Source organism: Eurosta solidaginis, chromosome 4 (assembly GCF_040869045.1).
Source record: "Eurosta solidaginis isolate ZX-2024a chromosome 4, ASM4086904v1, whole genome shotgun sequence".
NCBI classification, from domain to species: Eukaryota; Metazoa; Arthropoda; class Insecta; order Diptera; family Tephritidae; genus Eurosta; species Eurosta solidaginis.
Genome location: NC_090322.1, coordinates 117,483,729 through 117,506,842, shown reverse-complemented (window position 1 = coordinate 117,506,842; position 23,114 = coordinate 117,483,729). Strand labels below are relative to the sequence as shown.

Here is a 23,114-nt window from a genome sequence, read left to right as displayed (position 1 = left end):
GGTATAATTGATCCCCTCTATTCCCTTTTGGGTATATTTGGTATCAGTCAATTTGAAATTTATGTAGCTAATTGAAAAAAACAAACAGCAACGAAATTAGTAAAATAAAAAGATTAAATGTGATTGAATATAATTATTTAAGAAAAATGCGGAGCTCTATACCGAACCAAAATACTAGGACCATATATTCCATTATTGTAATATTTGTTTTGTTTTTATTATTCTACAACACTAATACAAAACAAAAGTTAAGAATATTGTATCAGAGTTTAAAAAATTATAAAATCCGTAAGAACAAAGAGGATCCATCCGACAGCACCCGCAGGGGTACAAAGAGGGCGTGTCGAACAGTACAAAAATGATCTGTTCCACAGTGCCCGTAATGGTATAAAGAGGACCAGTCCGACACTACCCGTTCAGGCATAAACACTAACAATTGGTCTCTCCATAGGGCATGCTCAAACAAAAGGGATCTCTCCAACCCATATAAAGAGATCAGAACTGGCTATAGTCGCATACTCATTTGCGACTCATCCCGGATTCATCCAAGACTAATCGCATTTTTTGCAGGGAACTTCGGCTGATGACTACATGTGTGTGTGTGAGATATCTCTACACTTCGAGCTGCTGGTTATGTGTGTGCATGTACATAAGTTTGGCTGCTTGCTGGATTTGTTGTTGTGATTATTTACTATACATATAAATACATATAAAGAACATTTTGCAGAAAACAAAATTTGGAATTTTGTACAAAAAATGAAGCAATCAAAATTTAATACTTTTGTAATACTAGTAAATACTGGAAAATAGAGCTACCGAAAAAGTGAGGTTATGTTGTTGACATCACCTTAATTATTACATCATGTTACAAAGCAACGTTCTTGATAAATTTTTCATTTCGGGCGACGTTTTCAATTTGAAATAAGAAATAAATTTAGTATCTGTTTAAAATTACTATTAGGTAGCAACAAAGTAGAAGACAAACACTTGCATTTTGAACAATTTTCTTTTAATTTGATACAGCGTCGACAACAAACTACTATTCGATTCAAAACTAGTACATAACAGCGATCAGCTGTCATAATCAGACTAATTCTAAATATTCTCGCGGAATTTTGTTCTCGCGGATTTTTTTATTCCCGCGGAAAAATTCCTCCAATTCTTTACTCCTAGGGAGAAGAATAATTGGGGAATGGGAATTTCGAATTTTCGAAGTCAGCTGTTTTGTCAATTGAAATTTCGTTGCGGATTTCTTATTTTGTTTAAAAAATTGTAAAGTTTAATTATTGTTGCCAATTTGTTTGAAATTAAGAAATAAGGTATAAACAATGCACATTATTGCATTTCGAGTTGAGCTCGCCTTTCGCCATATGCCAAAATCTATTTAAGCCTTCTTAAAAAATACTTGCGCAATTTCTGGATGGTTGCATCAAATATGTGAAGAGCTCTTCCGTTGCTTATGATATACTTTTCGACTTAAAATAAAGAATATTGTGATTGTTGTTGTATTAACAGTGAGAATATTGTGGTAGAATGTAAATACATATTTTAGCACAAATTTGTACAAATAAGTGTTCTTTCTTAAAATAACCAATTTCCTTTAACTATTTTGATGCATTCCCTTTAATTTAACTAGTGAAAAAACTCCTATGAAATGGCAGATAAATCTCCCTCCCCCTCACATTCATAATACCTACTTTTCTCCCATAACCGGTTTCCGCTTTTTCGAACATTGTTCAGAATAGGAGGAAAGGGAGAAATGAAAAAACTCACAAGGAATTTTTATTTAGAATACGAGGAATGGGAGAAGGGAAAAAACTCGCACGGAATTTTCGTTTAGAATTGGGCTGAATAAGAATTTGAAACTCGATGTTTGGTAGCCAACGAAGTTCAAAGATCCAAAGAATCTCATAATAAGAGTCTAAATTTAAATATGCTCACCTTCCGCTACATTTGAAGACATGTATATGGGCGCACCCGAATAATCGACGATATTACCATCATCATCAAAGAACACCGTTATATTACCAACATATTTAGCGTATGCACCGGCTTGAACAATTAACACACGATGACCATTTTTATGGACTACTTCCGTGGGATAAGGACCAGCAGGCTTATCTGGCCCAGGTGGTGTATCGCCAGTGTAGAGGAAAGTATGTGAATGTGCACCCACAATAACATCCACATCATCAGCAGCATGTTTAGCAATTATTTTATCGACATCATAGCCGCAATGTGTGATAGCGATTATGATGTTTGCGCCCTGTTCTTTTAATTTTTTAGCTTCCTCACGAATGGCAACGCTTTCATTGCGAAAAATCAAATTGCCGGTGTTGGCCAAATCCTGGTATGATAAAAAAGATATTATATTAAAACAAATACTCCACATATTTAGCAATGATAAAGAAAATAAACTATGGATTACCTACAATACTTAATAACAAAAAGTGGACATGGGCAACTCCGTTGTATAAAAACTTTTTGCGAAAGCATTTTTTATATCACTAGGACCTGACCCTCGTACCTTCGGTATGGAAGGCGTCTACCTCCAAACAATACCAATCATATGATTAATCACATACCAAAAAAATACTCCGATTATATCTACTGCTGAGTGGAATATCCCCTAATCTCAGTTACGTAAATGCCAAATTAAAGCTCAACCTATAAAAAAGGGGTTTTTGGCTCCTAGATTTTGAGAGTACGATGGAAATTCTGCATATGCGGTTTTTGTTGCCGAGAAGACCTACAAGTTGATGTGTGTCTCGTAAGAAACACCAATATTAAATTTTTGTTATTTTGTCGCACTGTGCATCGAATAGAATTCACAGATCAATAGAGATGTTCCCACGGTTGCAACACTGTGTTTTCATTTGGGACCAAAATTCATCGAAAAGAAGGACCAAAAGAAACGGAACAAATTTTTTTATTCTTTAATTGAATTACAACAATTTTGCAATTCACAAATTTGTCGAACGCGTTGTAAAACCTTAAATTTTAGGTTGTTTTCATAGTTTCCTACAAAAGATTTTAATTAAACGAATAAAAAAAAATTGCCCAAATATGTATATGTCAAAAGTAACAAAATGTTGCACAAACAAAGATAAGGAGTATTTTTTTATTAAACGGTTTTATTTAGCTTGCCTTTTTTTGTTCTTGTTATGAAAATAAAACCAAAAAATAAAAATTGAGCTAAGTGAGTTTTAAAATTTTTTAAACGTCATTTAGGTCTAACCGGTTTTACCCATGATACAAACCAAAGCGAATCCATACCGGTGGCAAAGCGAATTCAACCAATTCGCCGTGCCAAAGAATGTCCAGTCAAAAGAAAATTTTCATTGATCTCGATTAACTGACATATTGTAGTACAAGCTGTCGGGATAACAACACCTGGTACTGAATTCGCCTTGATACAAATCATGGCTCAATTACATGGTTGGCTCACCTCATCAGCTGATTTTATTTTTATCTTGCATGGTCGATGGGATTGTCAAAAGGAGATGGCAAACTCAAAATTAAACCAACACATTGACAACATTTTTTTACCACACACAAAAACTGCTATGTTTTATGTTTTCATTTCATTCCATTCGCCTAATACCAATACACAGATTTTGACAATTTGAACAGACATAATTTGTTGCTGTACAGATGAGCCAACCATTTAGTTGAACCATGATACAAATATTACAAGGTAAAACCGGTGAGAGGAAAATGGCAATTAAAAAGATTTTAAATTCTCTCTGCGCTCTCATAAATTTTATTTTATTTTGATTTTGTTTTCTTAAAAAAATAACATAAACAAAATTTTGTTGTCGCAGAAATGCAAATTACCACCATAACGGCCATGCTCAACCCTAACTCTTCCGGCCTCATCCTACATTAAAGGAATCATAAGCAGTTAACGTTGTGGAAGGGTAACAAAAGAATAAACATATAAATCAATTGGCTACGCGATCTTGTAAGTACTATGATTCGCCAATATGGGCTCCTAACCATAAAAACACCTCCCCACATAGTGGTGTGTTATATTGAACCACGTAATAATAGGCTGGGAAAACAGTTCCTACTAAACTTTTCTAAGCCGAAGTAACCCAGCAGAATTGCTTGATGCAGCCTCGCCTCCAAAAAGATAGGCGGACATCACCGTAACTATATGGATCACATTGTTGTTGCATTTGCATGTTAAATCTCTATCCGTATCTGGTTCACGTACCATTGGAACACGAGGACTATTGTGCATATATCCCAGCCAGCATTTTTTGAAAATTTTGATCGAAAAATATTTAAATATCATACCCCAAGATGATTAAAAACGTTCAAATTTAAAAGCATTTTCTGTTCGAAAATTAACGTATCGTCGGGAGAAAAATGTACCATAAATGTATTATTCTTGAATAATGATTTATGATTCCTATTTCGAAACCCTTTTTATTCATATTTGATATTATTGTAAAATTGAGCTTTAATAGTTCTAGAGTAATATTTGACTGATTTTCACAGTCATTTTCTGATCATATTCGTGAATATATTTCAATCATTTTGGTTGAAATTTTTGAATTATTTTTGAATGTCATTATAATGCATTTATTCTTCATATCTTATTCAAAATAGGACACTACATAATATTCTTATTTCATCAGGGGAAGAAAGCATGCGAAAGTGAGCTATTCGAACCACAGCTAACTCGCAAACAAATTTGACCGATATACACCTGCGACTACAACATCTAACATCAGCATTATCGTCTGCATCTTCAAATACGGATACAATACGGGATGTTGAAGCCGTATCCAGGTATGCCAAGATAGTTTCACTTACCTGGGGTTCAAATAGCTCACAATCTATGTATTGTCCAATCATTATGTATTTTCTGGGAAGCTGAAGGGGAGAAATGGTTGGGGAAATCTTCGTTCACGAGCAGCATTACATTATTTTTGTCTTGAAGAATATCTTTTGCATAAATAATAAAATTTTTATATATTTTTTTCTTAGCTTCATGAATGAAAAAATATGATTTTCAATGAAAAGTAAAAATTTAACAAGTATAAAATTAATTATTCAGACAACAAATATAGTCAGAAAAGATTAAGAAAGCTGAATTAAAAATGATTATAAATTTTTGATCACCTAAAGTAAACAAATTTGATTCAAATATGATTCCAAAATGTGATTGAAAAACTATATTTAGTTTTTGATCATCAAAAGTAAACATATTTGATCATTCTTTTTGTTGGTTTTTATGAAATATTAAAATTTAGTCATTAAAGGACTTCAAAAATGATTCCAAAAAGTAATCGAAAAATGCTTTTTAGTTTTTCATTATCAACAGTATTCATATTTGATTATTTCTTTTGTTCAATTTTATGATAACTCATTATTTAGTCAGAAAGAGTAATCAAATTGTACTGATATGTAGGGAAATTCAAAATTGAATCACCTAAATGCTGAGTGGGATATTGCTAATAGAAAATGCTCGCAATGTGTTTTCAATTTGAAAGCAAAACAAGACAGCCTATAAAATTTTTGTGATTGTGGCAGCATCAGTGTGACAAGAAAAAATTTTAATTTAGGTACATTCGATTATTGAATAAAAAACAAAAACGTTTAAACAGAAATATATCGGCACTATGATGTTTGGGAATGTACCTCATATTCGAATGAGCTAAGATCCCGCATTCCGGAATTGTTGTATTTGTAATCGAATTTGAAAAAAAAAAAGTTTGATGACGTAGCGCTTTTGAAATTTTTCGATTTCTCATGTTTCGCTACCAGTGTTCGGAGTATTTAAAACTGTTACCTGAACAAACGACTACGCCGGAGTACAAATTAAATTTTCGGAGTATATTTTTTCTTCCTTTTTGAAAGCGGGCGAACAACTAACATAAAATTGATTTGGTGGCTTGGCAAACCTTTGATTATGTTTTGGCCATAAAATGTTTATTAGTAAAAAAGTTATCTGCCTTATCAGATGCGCATGGAGTCGGCCTAGAACGTGTAGGATGACCAATTAATGCTTCCATAAGCACACCACATTCTGGAAGAAAAGTGGGCTCTATCTCCCAGGATATTTATCTCGAAAAAATAGTATTATTATTATTATATATTTTATATTATTATTTACCATACATATTTTATGCTCTTTTAGTGATAGATGGTTTCAAGACCGGGTCAGATTCCCGTAGGAACGATAATGGCGACCTGGTAACTGACGTACAGAGTGTGGGGGAAGACGAACCCGATACCCCGATCGCCGATGATGAAAAACACTCCCGGCATCCAATATCATGGCTAAAAAACCACAAGGTGCCAAGTAATGACGGTATACCCGCCGGGATGTTCAAACATGGAGGCGAAGATAAAGAAGCAAGAAAAAGTGGGTCTTGCAGTAAATTTGGACAAGAGGAAGTACTTGCTGTCATCGTGGCTTTTGTAGCTACGTCACTGTTGACGGATATAAATTCGATACTGTGAAGGATTTCGTTCATTTGGGAAGCAGCATTAAAAAAAAATGTCGGCCTAGAAATCATGATTTGCAAACCGAGAATAACTCTTGCCAACAAGTGATTCTTCAGGCAATTGAAAAGTAAAGTCCTCTCTCGACGAACAATATTCTCGCTCTACAAGTCACTCATCATACCTGTCCTGATGTATGGCTCGGAATCATGGAAGATGTCGAGAGAAGGTGAAATGGCTCTTGGATTCGAGAGAAAAGTTCTCCGGAAGGTTTATAGTTCTATCCGTGATGTCAACGACGAGTGTCGAAGGAGGTATAATGATGAGTTATATGAGCTTTACGCAGACATGACGATAGTGCAGCGATTGAAAATCCAAAGGCTTTGCTAGCTAGGGAATTTTATGCGGATGAACGAATACGCTCCGGCAGTTTGTAAACACAGGAAAGAGAAAACCTGCACTGGTTGGCAGAGAAAGTTGGAGGAAGATTTTACGTCGGTTGGTGCCCCCAATTGGCGACTGTTATCGCAAAACAGGGTTAGCTGAATTCACTGACTCAACGTACTTCAAGAAGTGCTGTATGTTGAATCACACCCGAACACATTTTTTGCTTACATTTTACTTCTTCTTTTCTCATTCCGTACGAAAAAAGTACAAAAACTGTGAGTAAAATGTGAACAAACATGTCTTAAGACACAAACAATGAATTCACGTATTTCATCTAATCGTCACTTGTAAACCATCAGCTTTTCATAGGTATACAATAAAAACTTCAACCAAAAGATATTAGGTAGTAATACTATTTGGTTTTCAACTCGACCCAAATAAAACTTTGAGATAAAAAATGTAGTAGGAGGTAAGAACGGAGAAAAATACTCCGATTGGAATAAAGTCTGAACACTGCGTCAGTAATAAAACATGTTGTCAAAAGCGTGACGTCACGCTGAGAAAATTTATTTCACGGCTAACTATGATTTTTGCTCTCTCATTTTTTAATGCGGGATCTGTTTATTGGTTCATGAATGTGCCTAGCCGTTTGTAGCAATATAGGAGTACTTATTACATATATGCTATTGTGAAAGTACTGGCTTTCTCCACTAAGACTAAAAAAATTGATTGGAGTAATTTTATTTTTTCACTACACTCAGCTGAGTGAAAAACAAAAAATATCATGTATGGTCATAATTTGCTCATACCAGCATCCAGCTACTTCCATCATTACAGATGTTGCGCATATCCTTCGGAAGTGTGCATTCTTCTTCGGCGATGTCTGCAAAGGCGGGAGCCTGAGTTTGAAGGAAGACTCTTCGTTCGTGTTGCTCTGGATCATACTACACCAGATCTCGTAATAGGGCTTATGCAGATGTCTTCTTAAATGCCTTAGAGGCGCAACTACATCAACCAATGGGCTTTTGGATGCCTCGGTGCTCAGACGTCTTAAGAAGATATTCCTTGGCAGTTCTATGTGGGAAATTTGGCAGCCCTGCAAGTTTCTCTGTTGCAGCGTTTTGAGGATTTTGATGCATCTTTGTGCATTGTAGGCAATTTTTTCCCTGAGCGGAAGAGAACCTCACTACGCCACTGCCGAAGCCCCAACAATTCTGGATTTGACACCCGATCATAGAATCGGCTTCCAACACACATGCATTCTCGATTGCATTCAAAATAAAGATCCGCAACAATTCGCTTACTGGCAGAACTTGGGGTTAGGTTAGGTTGAACTGGCGTCCATGAGGACCTCACATAGACTGAATTAATCCGTAGTGTCAAATATTTTTGTAGAATAAAGATGTTGCATGCGCGAACTTCAGTGGAAAGCAGCGGAAATTCTAGTAGGTCACTTCCATCGCACCACAAACTTTACCACAATTTTTAACATATTTTAAGCACACAAAGTACACTGATTGGAGTTTTAGAAAGTAAAAATAAAAATTCTGAACAGATTATCTGAATAAAAAATGTACAAATAATTGTTAAATAATAAATACAAACAGTGGTAGTTTAACACATTCTGCTGTGGTGAGTGGTGAATGTGACCTACTAGAGTTTTGTTATTTTTCGCGCATCAACGTACTCGAAAACATGGAAATCTACAAACAGAAAACATTCGACGGTAGAATAATAAACGAACAGATAAACACAATTTCTGACACAATATTCGAGCCTTTAAAACTTGTTTACAGGAAACAACTTAATCACACAGGTACAACAGACAAACACACCAACAAATAAACACAAAACAATTAACACACCAAAACAAAAAACCGACAAAGAAGATCAAACGACTAAAATGACAGATTTCTACCTACCCCAGTCAGCCACACAAATCGATTAGTAAACCACCCTCGGTTCTGAATGAACACACAGCACATACACATAACTAAATATACACAAGCATCAATTTGACAATACCTGCTCATATACCTACGAACTATAAATACAGGACAAACGAAAACAACAGATCAGAACGAAAATCGATACTGATTATGGCACAACGTCGAAACCGGTTTGTCTCAAAACCAAATTTGACAAGGGATGACGGAACATCGTTCCAATATACATCATTTATCCACCCTGTCGGAAAATCAACCAAACAAGATAAGTCAGTTATTGCTTGTCAGGCTTTTAACTTGAACGCGAACGGACTACTAACAATTTACAAGCGACGCCTACTGAAAATATATAAAGCAAAGGCGAGCATTTGGTTCAACAAACAATGCCTGGAATTGAATGTTACTCCGAAATTCGCAAAAATAACAATAAAGGCAAATACCAAATCTAGCAGGAAAACAGTTAGAAAAGCGGAAAAGGATTTTTTAAAATATGAGTTGGAAAGCTTATACTCGAAGAAGGATGAGATAAATGCCGAGTTATTATCTATCCATTTAAGATTGGCAGAACAACTACCTACGACTGCATTAATGGAACGTTTCGACCGCATTAAGACAGAGGTCAATCAGGAACTACAACAAAAATACAGGTCGCTGAACCGAAAATTGGACAAGCTGGCAGGACGACGAGTGGGTAACCAAAACAAAAATACTCACCAGTTTCATGACAAGTTCGTTAACCTCACAACAGTGGCCATTACCAAGGAAGAGGCACAACTTCTCGAAAAGGGCCTGGAGCACAATATCATGGACCAGAATACAGTAAGAAAAACGGAACAAGCGATTGTAGATGCGGAGATCGCAATATCATTGATACCACAGGAAGAATAGGAGCACGCAAGACACATGTGCAGGGAAATCATAAAAAAGGAGGTGAAAGCACAGGAAGGACAAAAATCGAATACAGAGGAGAAAACAATAAATAATCTACGGCATAAACTAAGGAAAAACAATATTGTCACAACGAAAGCGGACAAAGGAAACACCACTGTGCTTATCGAAAAAGAGCAATATATATCCAAAACCGAGGATCTCATAGAGGCAATGAAATGTCGTAGAATGGGAGAGGATCCCACAAATGAATACCAAAAACAAATCAAAGTTGCTAATAAAAATGCAACCAAAATAGTAGATTCTAACATGGCACATAGATTGGTCCAAATTAACCCTTCGGCTCCTCCACTGGTTGCGCTACCAAAAATACACAAGCCGGACACGCCAATGAGGCCCATCATTAATTTTAAATCGGCACCATGTTACAAACTGTCCAAATATTTAAAAACGATATTGATAGATACTCTGGAGTTAAGGAACGAATATGCAATAGCTAACACAACAGAACTAATAGAGAGACTCGAGACCGTAGAGCTAACAAGAAACAGCAAATTGGTATCTTTTGATATAAAAGATTTATACCCATCTATACCACTATCGGAGACTTTGGACATAGTTAGCTCAACAATAGTTCATAACACAAAAAACAAAGTGAAAAGTATGCAAATCACAAATACGCTAAGAACCAATTTACATCAAAACTATTTTCAATTCAACAATAAAATATATAGACAAACAAACGGTCTTGGAATGGGAAGCCCCACATCAGCAATTCTTATGGAAGTGTACATGCAAAATCTGGAAGAAAAGTACATACAGGAGCTGAAGTCCAAATTAGGCGTGTCATTTTATGCTAGATACGTGGATGACATAATATGCGTTTTAACTACTAATAACGAAGAGCTTGTACTGGAGTACCTCAACAAGCAGCACGGAAATATAAAATTTACAATGGAAACCGAAAAAGACGGAGGAATCAACTATCTAGACCTCACGATAAATATTGATAAAGAAGCCAAAAGATTTAACTATGACATATATAGAAAGTCAACGGCCACCGACACAATAATACACAATACCTCAAATCACCCTCAACAGCATAAATATGCAGCATTAAGGCACTTGGTACATAGACTTGAAAGAACACCTCTTACACAAGAAGCATATAAGAGAGAACTTGAGGTCATATATAATATCGCTGCAAACAACGGATATAAAAAAGCACTAGTAGATAAGCTCAGAAGGACAAATGGAGAACCAAAAAGAAATAATGAAAAGGAAAATAATAGCTGGACGACTATGACATATACTGGAAAAGCAACATATAAATTGGCAAACTTCTTTAAAAAATACAACATTAACATAGCATTCAAAACATCGAAGAATCTAGGGCGAAAACTAAGAACTAACATTAACTCAGAGGATCCGTTTAGCAGCCACGGCGTATACAAGCTTACCTGCGGATGCCAGCATAGTTACATAGGACAAACAGGACGGCAAATAAGAACGAGGTTCAGAGAACATATTAGAGATTACAACAAAAAAATACGGAATCCAAACATTATACCCGAGTCTAACTTCGCGAATCACATGGTCGAGAATGAATGTTCCCCAGCAAACATCAATAAAACAGTTAGGGTTCTTCACATACAGGAAAAGGGCCGAGGTCTCAACGTACTCGAAAACATGGAAATCTACAAACAGAAAACATTCGACGGTAGAATAATAAACGAACAGATAAACACAATTTCTGACACAATATTCGAGCCTTTAAAACTTGTTTACAGGAAACAACTTAATCACACAGGTACAACAGACAAACACACAACAACAAATAAACACAAAACAATTAACACACCAAAACAAAAAACCGACAAAGAAGTTCAAACGACTAAAATCACAGATTTCTACCTACCCCAGTCAGCCACACAAATCGATTAGTAAACCACCCTCGGTTCTGAATGAACACACAGCACATACACATAACTAAATATACACAAGCATCAATTTGACAATACCTGCTCATATACCTACGAACTATAAATACAGGACAAACGACAACAACAGATCAGAACGAAAATCGACACTGATGATGGCACAACGCCGAAACCGGTTTGTCTCAAAACCAAATTTGACAAGGCATGACAGAAAATCGTTCCAATATACGCATGCAACATCTTTATTCTTCAAAAATCTTTGGTAGTGTTGCCAGAAGTTTGTTTTAACAACCAAACTGAAAAACCCTATTAAAAACCAGGACCTATGTTATGAAATAAATCCATCCTCTTGGCAAATACTAGAAGCTTCCTAGGACTCTAGGACTTAAGCAACTTGCTGCTTCTAGATCTGATAGCTGTATCACTCCTAACAGCTGGAGTCTTAGCCTGGCAAGCGCAGGGCATGAGGACACAACGTGCTCGATCGTTTCCTCCGACAACCCGTACTTCCTACATCTGCTATCATTGACCAAGCCTAATTTAAAGGCAAGCACCAGAAGGCAGTGTTCAGTTAGAATACCCAAACTTGGGGAAAAGATAAACAAATGCTGCTAACTCTTGTGTTAGCCGTCGCCAGCATTGGCCCCAAATCTGCACAACCCCACTGACGAAAATTGCACTGTCCTCAGGTCCTGCTAGTAATGGCAAGTAAGTTAGATGCTCGTGTGGCAAATCATAGTTAACTTAGAGGTCCCTGTGCATTCTCAACAAAAAAGGATTGGGCAGCTATAATCTTTAACATTTAAATATTGTTGCACTGGTCGTCGCTACAAAAGTCAAGCTGATGAAAAAATAAAAAAATAAACCATTTCAGGCATGGTTCAATTATATGGTTGGCTCATCTCAGCAGCTGATTTTATTGCATGGCCGATGGGATTGTCAAAAGGAGATGGCAAACTCAAAATGAAACCAACACATTGGCAACATTTTCTTACACATACAAAAACTGCTAAGTTTTATGTTTCCATTCCATACCATTCGCACCAACACCAATACACAGATTTTGACAAGTTGAACAGACATATTTTGTTCCTTTACAGATGAGCCAACCATATAGTTGAACCATGCATTTCAGGTATATTTTTATCCCCGACTGTCAAAATCGTAGGCATTTCAAGGGTTTTGATTTTAAATCCTATTTAGTTTAATCATGTATGTATGTAGCATGAAAAAGTTTTAGCTTTGGGCTTGAATTTGTAACCCTTAAGGAATACTGAGCTTTACAAAGAACCTAAATAATGACGGGTTCCCATCGCAGTTTTGTACCACCATGGAACATTACTTACATATGTAGTCTCGAGAATTACTCCAACAACACCAATTTTCCTATTGCTACGTTCGATTATCATGGAACTTTGATATTTTCCCTGCATATCCGGCTCATCTCTTGCATCCATATTTGCAACCAGCATAGGCGATTTAATTGTTTCAAGAAAAGGCACTACACCTTCGATGCCATGATCGAACTCATGATTACCCAGTGTCTACAAATATATCTATATTATAATAAACAGTTATGGAAGATAAGCAGTCGAGTTAATTAAAGGTCTGGAAGTTTACCATTGCGTCTGCGGGCAACATGTTAAGGAATTGACTTGTCACATTCCAACGTCCAATGTTGTACCAAAGCGTTCCTTGAAAACTATCACCTGCATTGAAATAAACCGGGTTTTTATCCTTTTGCTCTTCGAGCAAACGTTTGACCGTATGCACGGTACGCGCTAAACCACCAATGCATTCGGTGTCGGGATTACAGATACCACCGGCGCTATCTGAAGCCTCGAATCTGTAATTTTATAATTCATTAGAAATAGTTGTTTAGTTGTAAATGCGTGATATTCGATTGGGGCATTCAAGTGACTGGTTATCAGCTTGACTGCTTATGTGATTATAAAGAGCTGAAGGGAATACTCAAATGTATTTATATTCCATATTTCTACGAATAATGTCCGAAAAAATCGAAATTTTTTCCAACTTTTGTGGCTATAGTGAATATATTTAGCTTATGAAATGAAGGGCTAGTCCATACTTTTCTTATGTGCCGTATCTGCGTATCTTTTCAGCGATGAAAACTAAGCTCACAATCAACCGAGACGAGATGAATGAAAATTGAGCGACTGAGCTTTAAGCACCGATTTCCCGAAAAAGTTGTATGAAACTCGATCAAATGTATTTGATATTTTTTGTTCACCTTGTTCCCAGAAAGGCGTGGGAAAAGTATACATATAAACGAAATTTTCTATCACCATGTATATTTACTAGAATACCCGAAAATTGGCTTGCCTAAATTTAAAAAATTTCTGTATTTTGTCTCTTTTTTACTCTCTCACCCCTGCCCCTTCATCCACATTTTCTTCCTTGTCCTGTCCTTCTAGCATTCCCTCCACCTGCCACTCAAATTCACTCACTCTACACCAAATATTGGATACCCGTGTCCACCTTCAAGGCATAACCTTTTCTGACATTATTGACGTTTTTCCGCAAAAAAAGCAAATTTAAAATTTCTCAATTGCACACATACTGCTTGGCACCGCCAACCTTTCCAAAATTTTGTACAGATTTATATATGTACATATTAGAGGTTTACGCCGGTCACTTAATCGGCGGCGGAGGCGTGGCCGGCGCGCCGACAAAGTGATCGGCGTAAACCTCTGAATTGAATAGCTGGACTTCAGAGTATCACATTGTTTACAACTAATGAATATGGAAACATACTGCTGACATTAATGGCATGGTTGACGATCTGGGACAATATCGTTAACTTGCGGATGAGTATCTGGGAGTTTTGTAAAGCGAAAATTTAAAAAAATGATATTTAGAAAGGTTTTGTGTATATGTACTATTTAAGGAAGCCGACGTTTCGACCATTTCGGAAAGATCCGCGGTTTTTGCTCAAAATCTCGTGGATCGTTCAAAAAATTTCGGGAGTAGCTCCTTGCGGAGAGAGGGAGAAATACTTAAAATGGTCACACTTTTTTAGCGTAGTTTCACAGAAGGATATGTTCTGGGCTAACTCTGCTGTTGTTGTTGTTGTAGCGATTAGGTTACTCCCCGAAGGCTTTGGGGAGTGTTATCGATGTGATGGTCCTTTGTCGGATACAGATCCGATACGCTCCGGTAACACAGCACCATTAAGGTGCTGGCCCGACCATCTCGGGAACGATTTATATGGCCACATTGAACCTTCAGGCCATCCCTCCCTCCCCACCCCCAAGTTCCATGAGGAGCTTGGGGTCGCCAGAGCCTCGTCTGTTAGTGAAACGGGATTCGCCGCTCGAAGGTGAGGTTGACAATTGGGTTGGAGAAGCTATATGTTGCGCTACACAACCCCTTGAATCCCCTGGGCTAACTCTAATACGCGTCGTCGGCACTATTTTTTTAAATCATTTGTGGCTACATGCTGGTAACGCACAAAGGCGACTTACGGTTGCTATCAATTATCTACTAATAGTCATGACTCTCGTGGCACAGTTTTAAGGATTAGCATCAATGCTGGCTTATTTTTGATCGCGTCAAAGGGCTCCTTCAGTTTTTTCGGCTGTTTTTAAGAGCTACAATTCCCGACATGCGAACAGTAGCAATCCCGACCACCAATCGCTTACCACGCATCCTGGCTCTTATAACATATGCCAGCACAGAAGCTATAGGACTGCGACTTCGCACTCATACCTTCGTCGACGTCACTTTCCTAGAAGCTCTATGTGTAGCTCCGAAAACTTTCTCACGGATGTTTTTGTCGCGCTATTCTTCCGAGTTACACCACAAAAAAACGGCTTGAAACGTTAGGGAGTAACTATTCGGTCAAGGATGCCGCCCTCGAAATCAAAAGCAGTCTAAGTGGATATCATTACGTAACTCATGGGTGAAAATCGTATAATCCTTGGCGCATCTGTATAACTTAAACTTTATAAGGACCGTGGATAAAAGTTTAAAAACGAAGACCAAAATTTGCAGACGTTTGTGTTCGATACATTGACCTCAATAGTCTTCGTTTACGGCCTTATGATATAAGAGCTCATTATGGATGACCGCCTTCAGTTTTCAGACAAGTTCGACTATCCCCTACGCTAGGGTACTAGAGCACCCGGTAATTTGTTCGACTGTCTTGGGAAAGCTTTTGCTTCACCACTTTGAATGTTCTTGCGAAGGACAAAGCTTAACCTGGTGTTGATCATATTTAAACATGGTTGATAAGCTATAATCAATGTGATTCACTCTAAGGGACTAGTTGGGGATAGGGCCGCCAACTTTAGGAAATGTCAAACCGGGAGACTTGGGTGTTGAATGATGAAATGTGAATATCAAAATTAAGATTTCAGACGCTATTTTATAGTTAAGCAAATAAAGTGATTTTTCAAACCCTTCTCACGGTTGTTGAAGATATATGCAACTTAAGTATGAGCTGAGAATCATTTCAAAGGAGAACTTAAACCACTGGAGCCTACTAAAGGATTTTGCATCACTGTTTCGCTTATTCTTTCAGCTAAGCGGGATATAAAATTCGGCACCTTTTTCGGGTAACTTGCTTTTTTCACAACTTGAGGACAATTTGAAAATATATTCGACTTGGGACATTTTATTCAAATTCATTGTACTTTAATTTTTTGCAAAAATTATTATATAACTTTTCTTTAAGTGTTTTGTTTTGATAACTTGGTGAGTTCTGTGATACTAAATCCGTGTTAACTTGGCATTGAAATCGCCTGTTTTCCCAAATAACTATTGAACGATTAGAAAGTGTTAAATTTCGCAATTGGATTTTTATAACTGGCAGTGATGCGAATCCCTTGATATCCCTTTCGACAATATCGGACCAATTTTCGACATGAAAAATAAATGGCCCAAACAGTCTTAAACGAGAAAATATAGTAACGCGCCGGACGCCGCCGCCGCCACGCCGATATTTTTGACATTCGGCGGCGGCGTTTATCGGCGGCGTATGTCTCTAGTACATATGTGTAGGGCATCTTTATATATATACATACGTATGTGACCCGGTCTATGAAAAGGTGGCTTATGACTCAAAAAAGAAATTGCGTGAAACACTTGTTAACAGCTGTTTTTTTTTTTCGAGAAAGCTACCTTTTCATAGACCGGGTCACATATATTTCTTCTGTACCTGTGTTTGTGACTGAACTCGTCCTAAATGACTGGACCGATTGTGATGAAATTTTTTGTGTGAGTTCAAGGGGATTTGAGGGTGGTATAGATTCACAATTTGGTCCGGAAAGTGGATCAGGGGCCGATCTATTCCAAAAAAATAGTTATTGGGTCGATTCGCTTGAAATTTGTTACATCGGTACTAGAGATATACGCCGCCCATTTGCGACGTGTTTCGCACGCCGCCGCCGAATTTCAAAAATATAGGCGCGGTGGCGTTCGGCGTGTTACTATATTTTCTACTGTTGTTGTTGTGGTAGCAGTGCTTCTCCCCATCCAATAGGTCTGATCGATCACAAATTGTCATCAATGTCCTCTAAGGGGAGTCCGAGGAAACTTGCTGTTTCAACAGGGGTGGACCATAATGAGAAAGGTGTTAGAGGCGTTGGTTCCACATTACAATTGAAGAGATGGTTGATGTCATGTGGGGACACATTGCAAGCAGGGCATACATTTTGTATGTCGGGGTTGATTATGGATAGGTAAGAGTTTAACCTGTTACAGTATCCAGATCGAAGTTCGGCTAGAGTGACTCGCGTTTCCCTAGGGAGTGTGTGTTTCTCTTCTGCAAGTTTAGGGTATTGTTCTTTGAGTACTAAATTCACCGGACAATTCCTGACATTGAGGTCCGACGCCTGTTTATGGTGTTCACCAAGGACCTGCTTATGTTTTTTGGCTTCATACGGCTGTGTCCTCAGGTGCCGTATTTCCTCATAGTGCTTACGAAGGTGACTCCTTAAGCCCCTGGGCGGTGTTGGCTCATCAATCAGATGTCTGCTGGGATGTCCAGGTTTCTGGGTATTCAGCAGAAACTGTTTGGTTAGCATTTCATTTCTTTCCCTTATTGGGAGTATTCTCGCCTCATTATGTAGATGGTGTTCTGGGGACTTAAGGAGACAACCCGCGGCGGTTCTGAGGCCAGTATTTTGGCAGGCCTGTAGCTTCTTCCAGTGGGTAATCTTTAGGATTGGCGACCATATCGGGGACGCGTAGCATGCAATTGGCTGGCCAATTGCTTTGTAAAGGCTTGGTTTCCTCGAAAGCGGTGCCGCTATATAGCGGCCGTTACATAGCGGTAGAGTACGTTGTCAAAAATATTGCAATGCAAAAGTAATTATGTGGAAACTAAGATGACGGTGAAGTTCACCGTAACGTAATATAGCGGCCGAGCATAAAACAACCCTGCCGTCAGGACGGTAGAAACTCGTTCATCACCGTTTTTCCCCACCGCTATTGTCAAAGCGGTGAATTACTTACTTATTTAATTGGCGCTTAACCGTCTAAACGGTTATGGCCGTCCAACAAGGCGCGCCAGTCGCTCCTTCGCTCCGCCAACCGGCGCCAATTGGTCACACCAAGGGAGTTTAAATCGTTTTCCACCTGGTCCTTCCAACGGAGTGGGGGCCGCCCTCTACCTCTGCTTCCATAGGCGGGTTCCGATAGAAACACTTTCTTCGCCGGAGCATCATCTTTAATTCGCATAACATGGCCTAGCCAGCGCAGCCGCTGCGTTTTAATTCGTTGGACTATGTTGATGTCTGCATATAGCTCGTACAGCTCATCATTAAATCTTCTTCGTTACTCGCCATCGCCAACGCGTAGAGGTCCATATATCTTTCGAAGAACTTTTCTCTCGAACACTCCCAAAGCCGCTTAATCTGCTGATGTCATGGTCCATGCTTCTGCCCCATATAGCAGGACGGGTACGATAAGTGACTTGTAGAGTATGATTTTCGTTCGCCGAGAGAGGACTTTACTTTTCAATTGCCTACCTAGTTCAAAGTAGCATTTATTGGCAAGATTGATTCTTCGCTGGATTTCAGTGCTGATGTTGTTGCTAGTTTTGATTCTGGTTCCCAAATAAACGAAGTCTTTTACTATTTCGAAATTATGGCTGCCAACAGTAGCGTGGTTGCCAAGGCGCGTATGCGCTGACTCTTTGCTTGATGACAGCAGGTACTTCGTTTTGTCCTCATTCACCATCAAACCCATCTTACCGCTTCTTTTTCCAGTTTGGAGTAAGCAGAACTAACAGCGTGGGTGTTTAGGCCGATGATATCAATGTCATCAGCATATGCCAGTAATTGCACGTTTTTATAGTATATTGTTCCAGTGCGGTTAAGTTCTGCAGCTAGTATAATTTTTTCCAGCATCAAATTAAAGAAATCACACGATTAAATTAAAGAATTCACCTTGTGTGAAACCTCGTTTAGCTTCGAACGGCTCGGAGAGGTCCTTCCCAATTCTGACTGAGCTGATGGTGTTGCTCATCGTCATTTTGCACAGCCGTATAAGTTTTGCGGGGAAACCAAATTCAGACATAGCGGCATATATGCAGCTCCTTTTCGTGCTGTCGAAGGCGGCTTTAAAGTCGACGAAGAGGTGATGTGTGTCGATTCTCTTTTCACGGGTTTTTTCCAATATTTAACGCATTGTGAAAATCTGGTCGATGGTAGATTTACCAGGTCTGAAGCCGCACTGATAAGGTCCAATCAGCCGGTTCACGGTGGGCTTCAATCTTTCGCACAATACACTTGAAAGGACTTTATATGCGATATTAAGAAGGCTGATTCCACGATAGTTGGTGCATTTTGCAGTATCCCCCTTATTGTGGACTGGGCAAAGAACACTTAGATTCTAACCGTCGGGCATGCACTCGTCCGCCCATATTTTGCTAAGAAGCTGCTGCATGCGCCTTACCAACTCCTCGCCGCCATACTTGAATAACCCCGGAGGCAATCCATCAGCGCCCACGGCATTGTTGTTTTTCGATCTGGTTATTGCTATTCTGACTTCGTCATAATCGGGCGGGTGGACATATATTCCATCATCATCGATTGCGGGATCGGGTTCTTCATCTCTGCGCGGTGAATTGTTGCCTCCATTTAGGAGAGCAGAGAAGTGTTCCCTCCATAATCTAAGCACTCTCTGAACATCAGTTACAAGGTCGCCGTTTTCATTCCTACAGGAGTTTGCCCCGGCCTTAAAACCTTCCGTCTGTCGCTGAATTTTTTGGTAAAATTTTCGGGCGTTATTCCTGGTGGCTAGCAGCTCAAGCTCCTCGCACTCACGCCTTTCTGCTTCTGCTTTTTTCTTCCTGAAAAGGCGTCTCGCTTCCCTTTTCAACTCACGATAGCGTTCACACACTCCTCTTGCCGCGCTCGCTTTTAACGTAGCCCTGTAGGCAGCGTCTTTTCTTTCGGTTGCAACGCGACATTCTTCATCGTACCAGTTGTTTTTTCGTGGCCCCCGGTAAGCAATTTTTTCCTCGGCGGCAGTACGAAATGCTTTTGAGATATGCTCCCACTGCTCCTGTATTCTTTCAGGATGAGTTGTGCTCTCAGAGAGCAGGTGTGAGAGTTGAGTTGCGAAATCATTGGCAGTCTGTTGTGATTGAAGCTTTTCGACGTCTAGCTTTCCTTGTGTTTTTTGTTCCTTGGTTTTAGCCGCGCTGAGGCGGGTGCGTATTTTGGCTGCAACGATATAATGGTCCGAGTCGATGTTAGGTCCTCGGATCGTGTCCGTCTATCACAACGTGATCGATCTGATTGCGAGTATTTCGATCAGGAGACAGCCAGTATCTTTTTATGCATGAACCTCGTGCTGGGTAGTACCATGTTTCGAGCACCGGCAAAGTCAATCAGCCTCAGTCCGTTAGGAGAAGTTTCATTGTGTAGGCTGAACTTTCCGACTGTAGGGCCAAAAACACCTTCTTTGCCCACCCTGGCGTTAAATTCACCAAGCACGACGTTTATATCATGACGGGGGCAGCGCTCGTATGTGCGTTCTAATTGTTCATAAAAAGTGGGTTTCACCTCATCGTCTTTCTCCTCTGTCGCCGCATGGGCGCAGATGAATGATATATTAAAAGATTTTGCTATTATTCGGATAGCGGCGAGACGCTCGTCCACAGGCGTGAACACCAGAACGTGGCGACAAAGTCTCTCTCCCACCACGAATCCGACGCCGAAACTGCGCTTATTCCAACTCCAATAGATGTCACAATTTTTAATCTTCTTTCTTCCTTGCTTCGTCCAACGCATTTCTTGGATGGCGGTGATGTAAGATTTTGCTTTGACGAGGACATCAACCAGCCGGGCATCTGCAGCAATCCCATTCAGGGAGCGGACGTTCCAGGTGCATGCCCTCAATTCATTGTCCTTCAAACGTTTGCCATGGTCGTCATCAATAGAGAGTGTATTTAACCGAGGCTTGTTGTTATATTTCATTGGAGTATGGTTTTACGTGGCGGGTCCCAAGCCCAGCGCACAACCCGCTAAGCGGGGGTGAAAATATTACTTCCACGTTTATATAGCGAGCCGCTTGCTACAAGACAGACGCCCGCTTGCAGCCGCACCTAGAGGTGTACAGACGCTGCCGATGAGATCTCCCCCGGCTAGCCCTTAAACCGATTATGTCAGAGTGGCCTAGCCAGGTTGTCGCCTTCTCACATTAGCTCACCGCTAAACGGATGTTTAGCGGCTACCCAGAGGATACTTGGCCGCAAGCGACCGGCAGTAGTGAGCTGCTTGAACCGCATGCAAAAGAATCGCTCTGGCCATTCCCAGGTGAATGGCAGTCAGAAGCTTTCCCCATTTTCGTGGACTTCTACACACGGCTCCACCCTCCAAAGCGGTGAATATTTTTTGTCAAATATTTCAAATTATTTATAAAATAAACAACATTTTTGAATTGAAATTTATTTCTTGTGAGTTTATTAAAAGAAAATTTATAAAAAAGAACTAAAAACAAACATGCAAAAATGTAAAATTATCTTTTGCAACTCGTCTGCCGTAACAGTTCGTAGTTTCCAACAAAGCATTGCCGCTAGAAACGGTGAGTATACCGGCCGCTCTTTAGCGGTCGCAACATAGCGGTACCGCTTTTGGAGGAACAAAGCCTTAAGTGGTAAGGAGCGTTTCTTTATTTTTTCCGCAAGTACTGCCAGCAAGAGATTTGAGAATTTTATTACGGCTCTGGATTTTCGGTATAATTGCGGCTGCATGCTCACCAAAATATAGATCCTGATCGAACGTCACACGGAAGATTTTGGGGTGTAAGACAGTCGGTAGCGTAGTGCCATTGACGTGGACGTTCAAAATGGTCGACATTTGGGACTTTCATGTTGTAAATAAGGTCGCCGATGATTTAGTCGGTGATAATGTCAGGTTTCACGAGGTGAAGAAACTGGAGAGATCAGGGAGGTAGCCGTTTATTTTGTTGCATAGCTCATCAACCTGTGGGCCTGTGCCTGTGGCCATTATTGTGCAGTCATCGGCGATAGTAACTCCTTTTGGTGGCGAAGGTAGCTTTGGTATGTATAACTTAAACAAGAGTGGGGATAGGACACCACCCTGTGACACCCCCAGTTTAACTCTCCTTGGTTTAGATGTTTCGTTTATAAATTGCACCGATGCCTGCCATCCACCCAGATAATTTGCGGTCTACATTTTAAGACTTGGGGGAAGGGTAGATCCTTCCAGGTCTTGCATGGTTGACCGTATTAAAAGCTTTTGATAGGTCTAGCGCAACGAGTACTGTTCTAAGGTGGGGGTGTTGATTTAAACCGCACACCGCTTTAGATGGTTTAGCTTCACCGATGTCATCCTCAACCTCTTTGGCGGTAATGGTAATTGGGGACGCGCTGAATTTATGTTTGTGCGCGTGTCTGTTGGCCCTCCGTCTGGCTTTGTCAACCGTAGAATGCATTATATATTGGCGGCAAAAGGCGCTCACGAATTTTTCGCATCCGACAGCACTTTATCGCCAAAGGCGATGGAAATTTTGTCGTTGTGCGTGGACGGATTCGATAGGGACTTTACGGTGGACCAAAGCTTACCCACACTGGCAGAGAGGTTACAGCTTCTTAGATGCTCCTCCCATTTCGCCCGCTTGTGTTCATCCACAAGCAATCTCATGTGTTGGTTTATGTCCGTTATTTGGGGGTCGCCGGGATCGAATGGTTTTATAAGGTCACGTTCTCTCGCTAAATTTGCGACCTCCGGCGGAAACTGAAGCCAAATTTCGGGAATTCTCTCGGCGGGAATAAAGCGAGCCGCGGCGGATTCAACGACCTTGCGGAAAGCACGCTCCTCTTGGCGAGCATCAGTCGGGATAGCGAGGGCAGCAAAGCGGCTGTCTGTAAAGGATTTATATTCTTCCCACTTTCCTTTTTTAAAGTTTATGAAAGTGCGTTTTTCAGAGACGATGAAGTCGGCGGTACGCTCGAGCGAGATGAATATTGGCAGGTGGTCAGATGCCAATGTTGTCATCG

At 39.7% G+C, this 23,114-nt stretch overlaps 1 protein-coding gene across 5 annotated transcripts in view; it reads right to left on the bottom strand.

Moving 5' to 3' along the window:
- The window catches only part of LOC137250200 (apyrase), a 296,228-nt gene that overhangs the window by 149,955 nt on the left and 123,159 nt on the right, over positions 1–23,114 (bottom strand). For all 5 annotated transcript variants that reach the window (XM_067782612.1, XM_067782613.1, XM_067782614.1 and 2 more), the window contains exons 3-5: positions 13,241–13,466; positions 12,967–13,164; positions 1,942–2,347 (exon numbers count right to left, since the gene is read on the bottom strand). In XM_067782612.1, the coding sequence (XP_067638713.1) occupies positions 1,942–2,347; positions 12,967–13,164; positions 13,241–13,466 (830 nt within the window). The remainder of the gene's footprint in view (positions 1–1,941; positions 2,348–12,966; positions 13,165–13,240; positions 13,467–23,114) is intronic.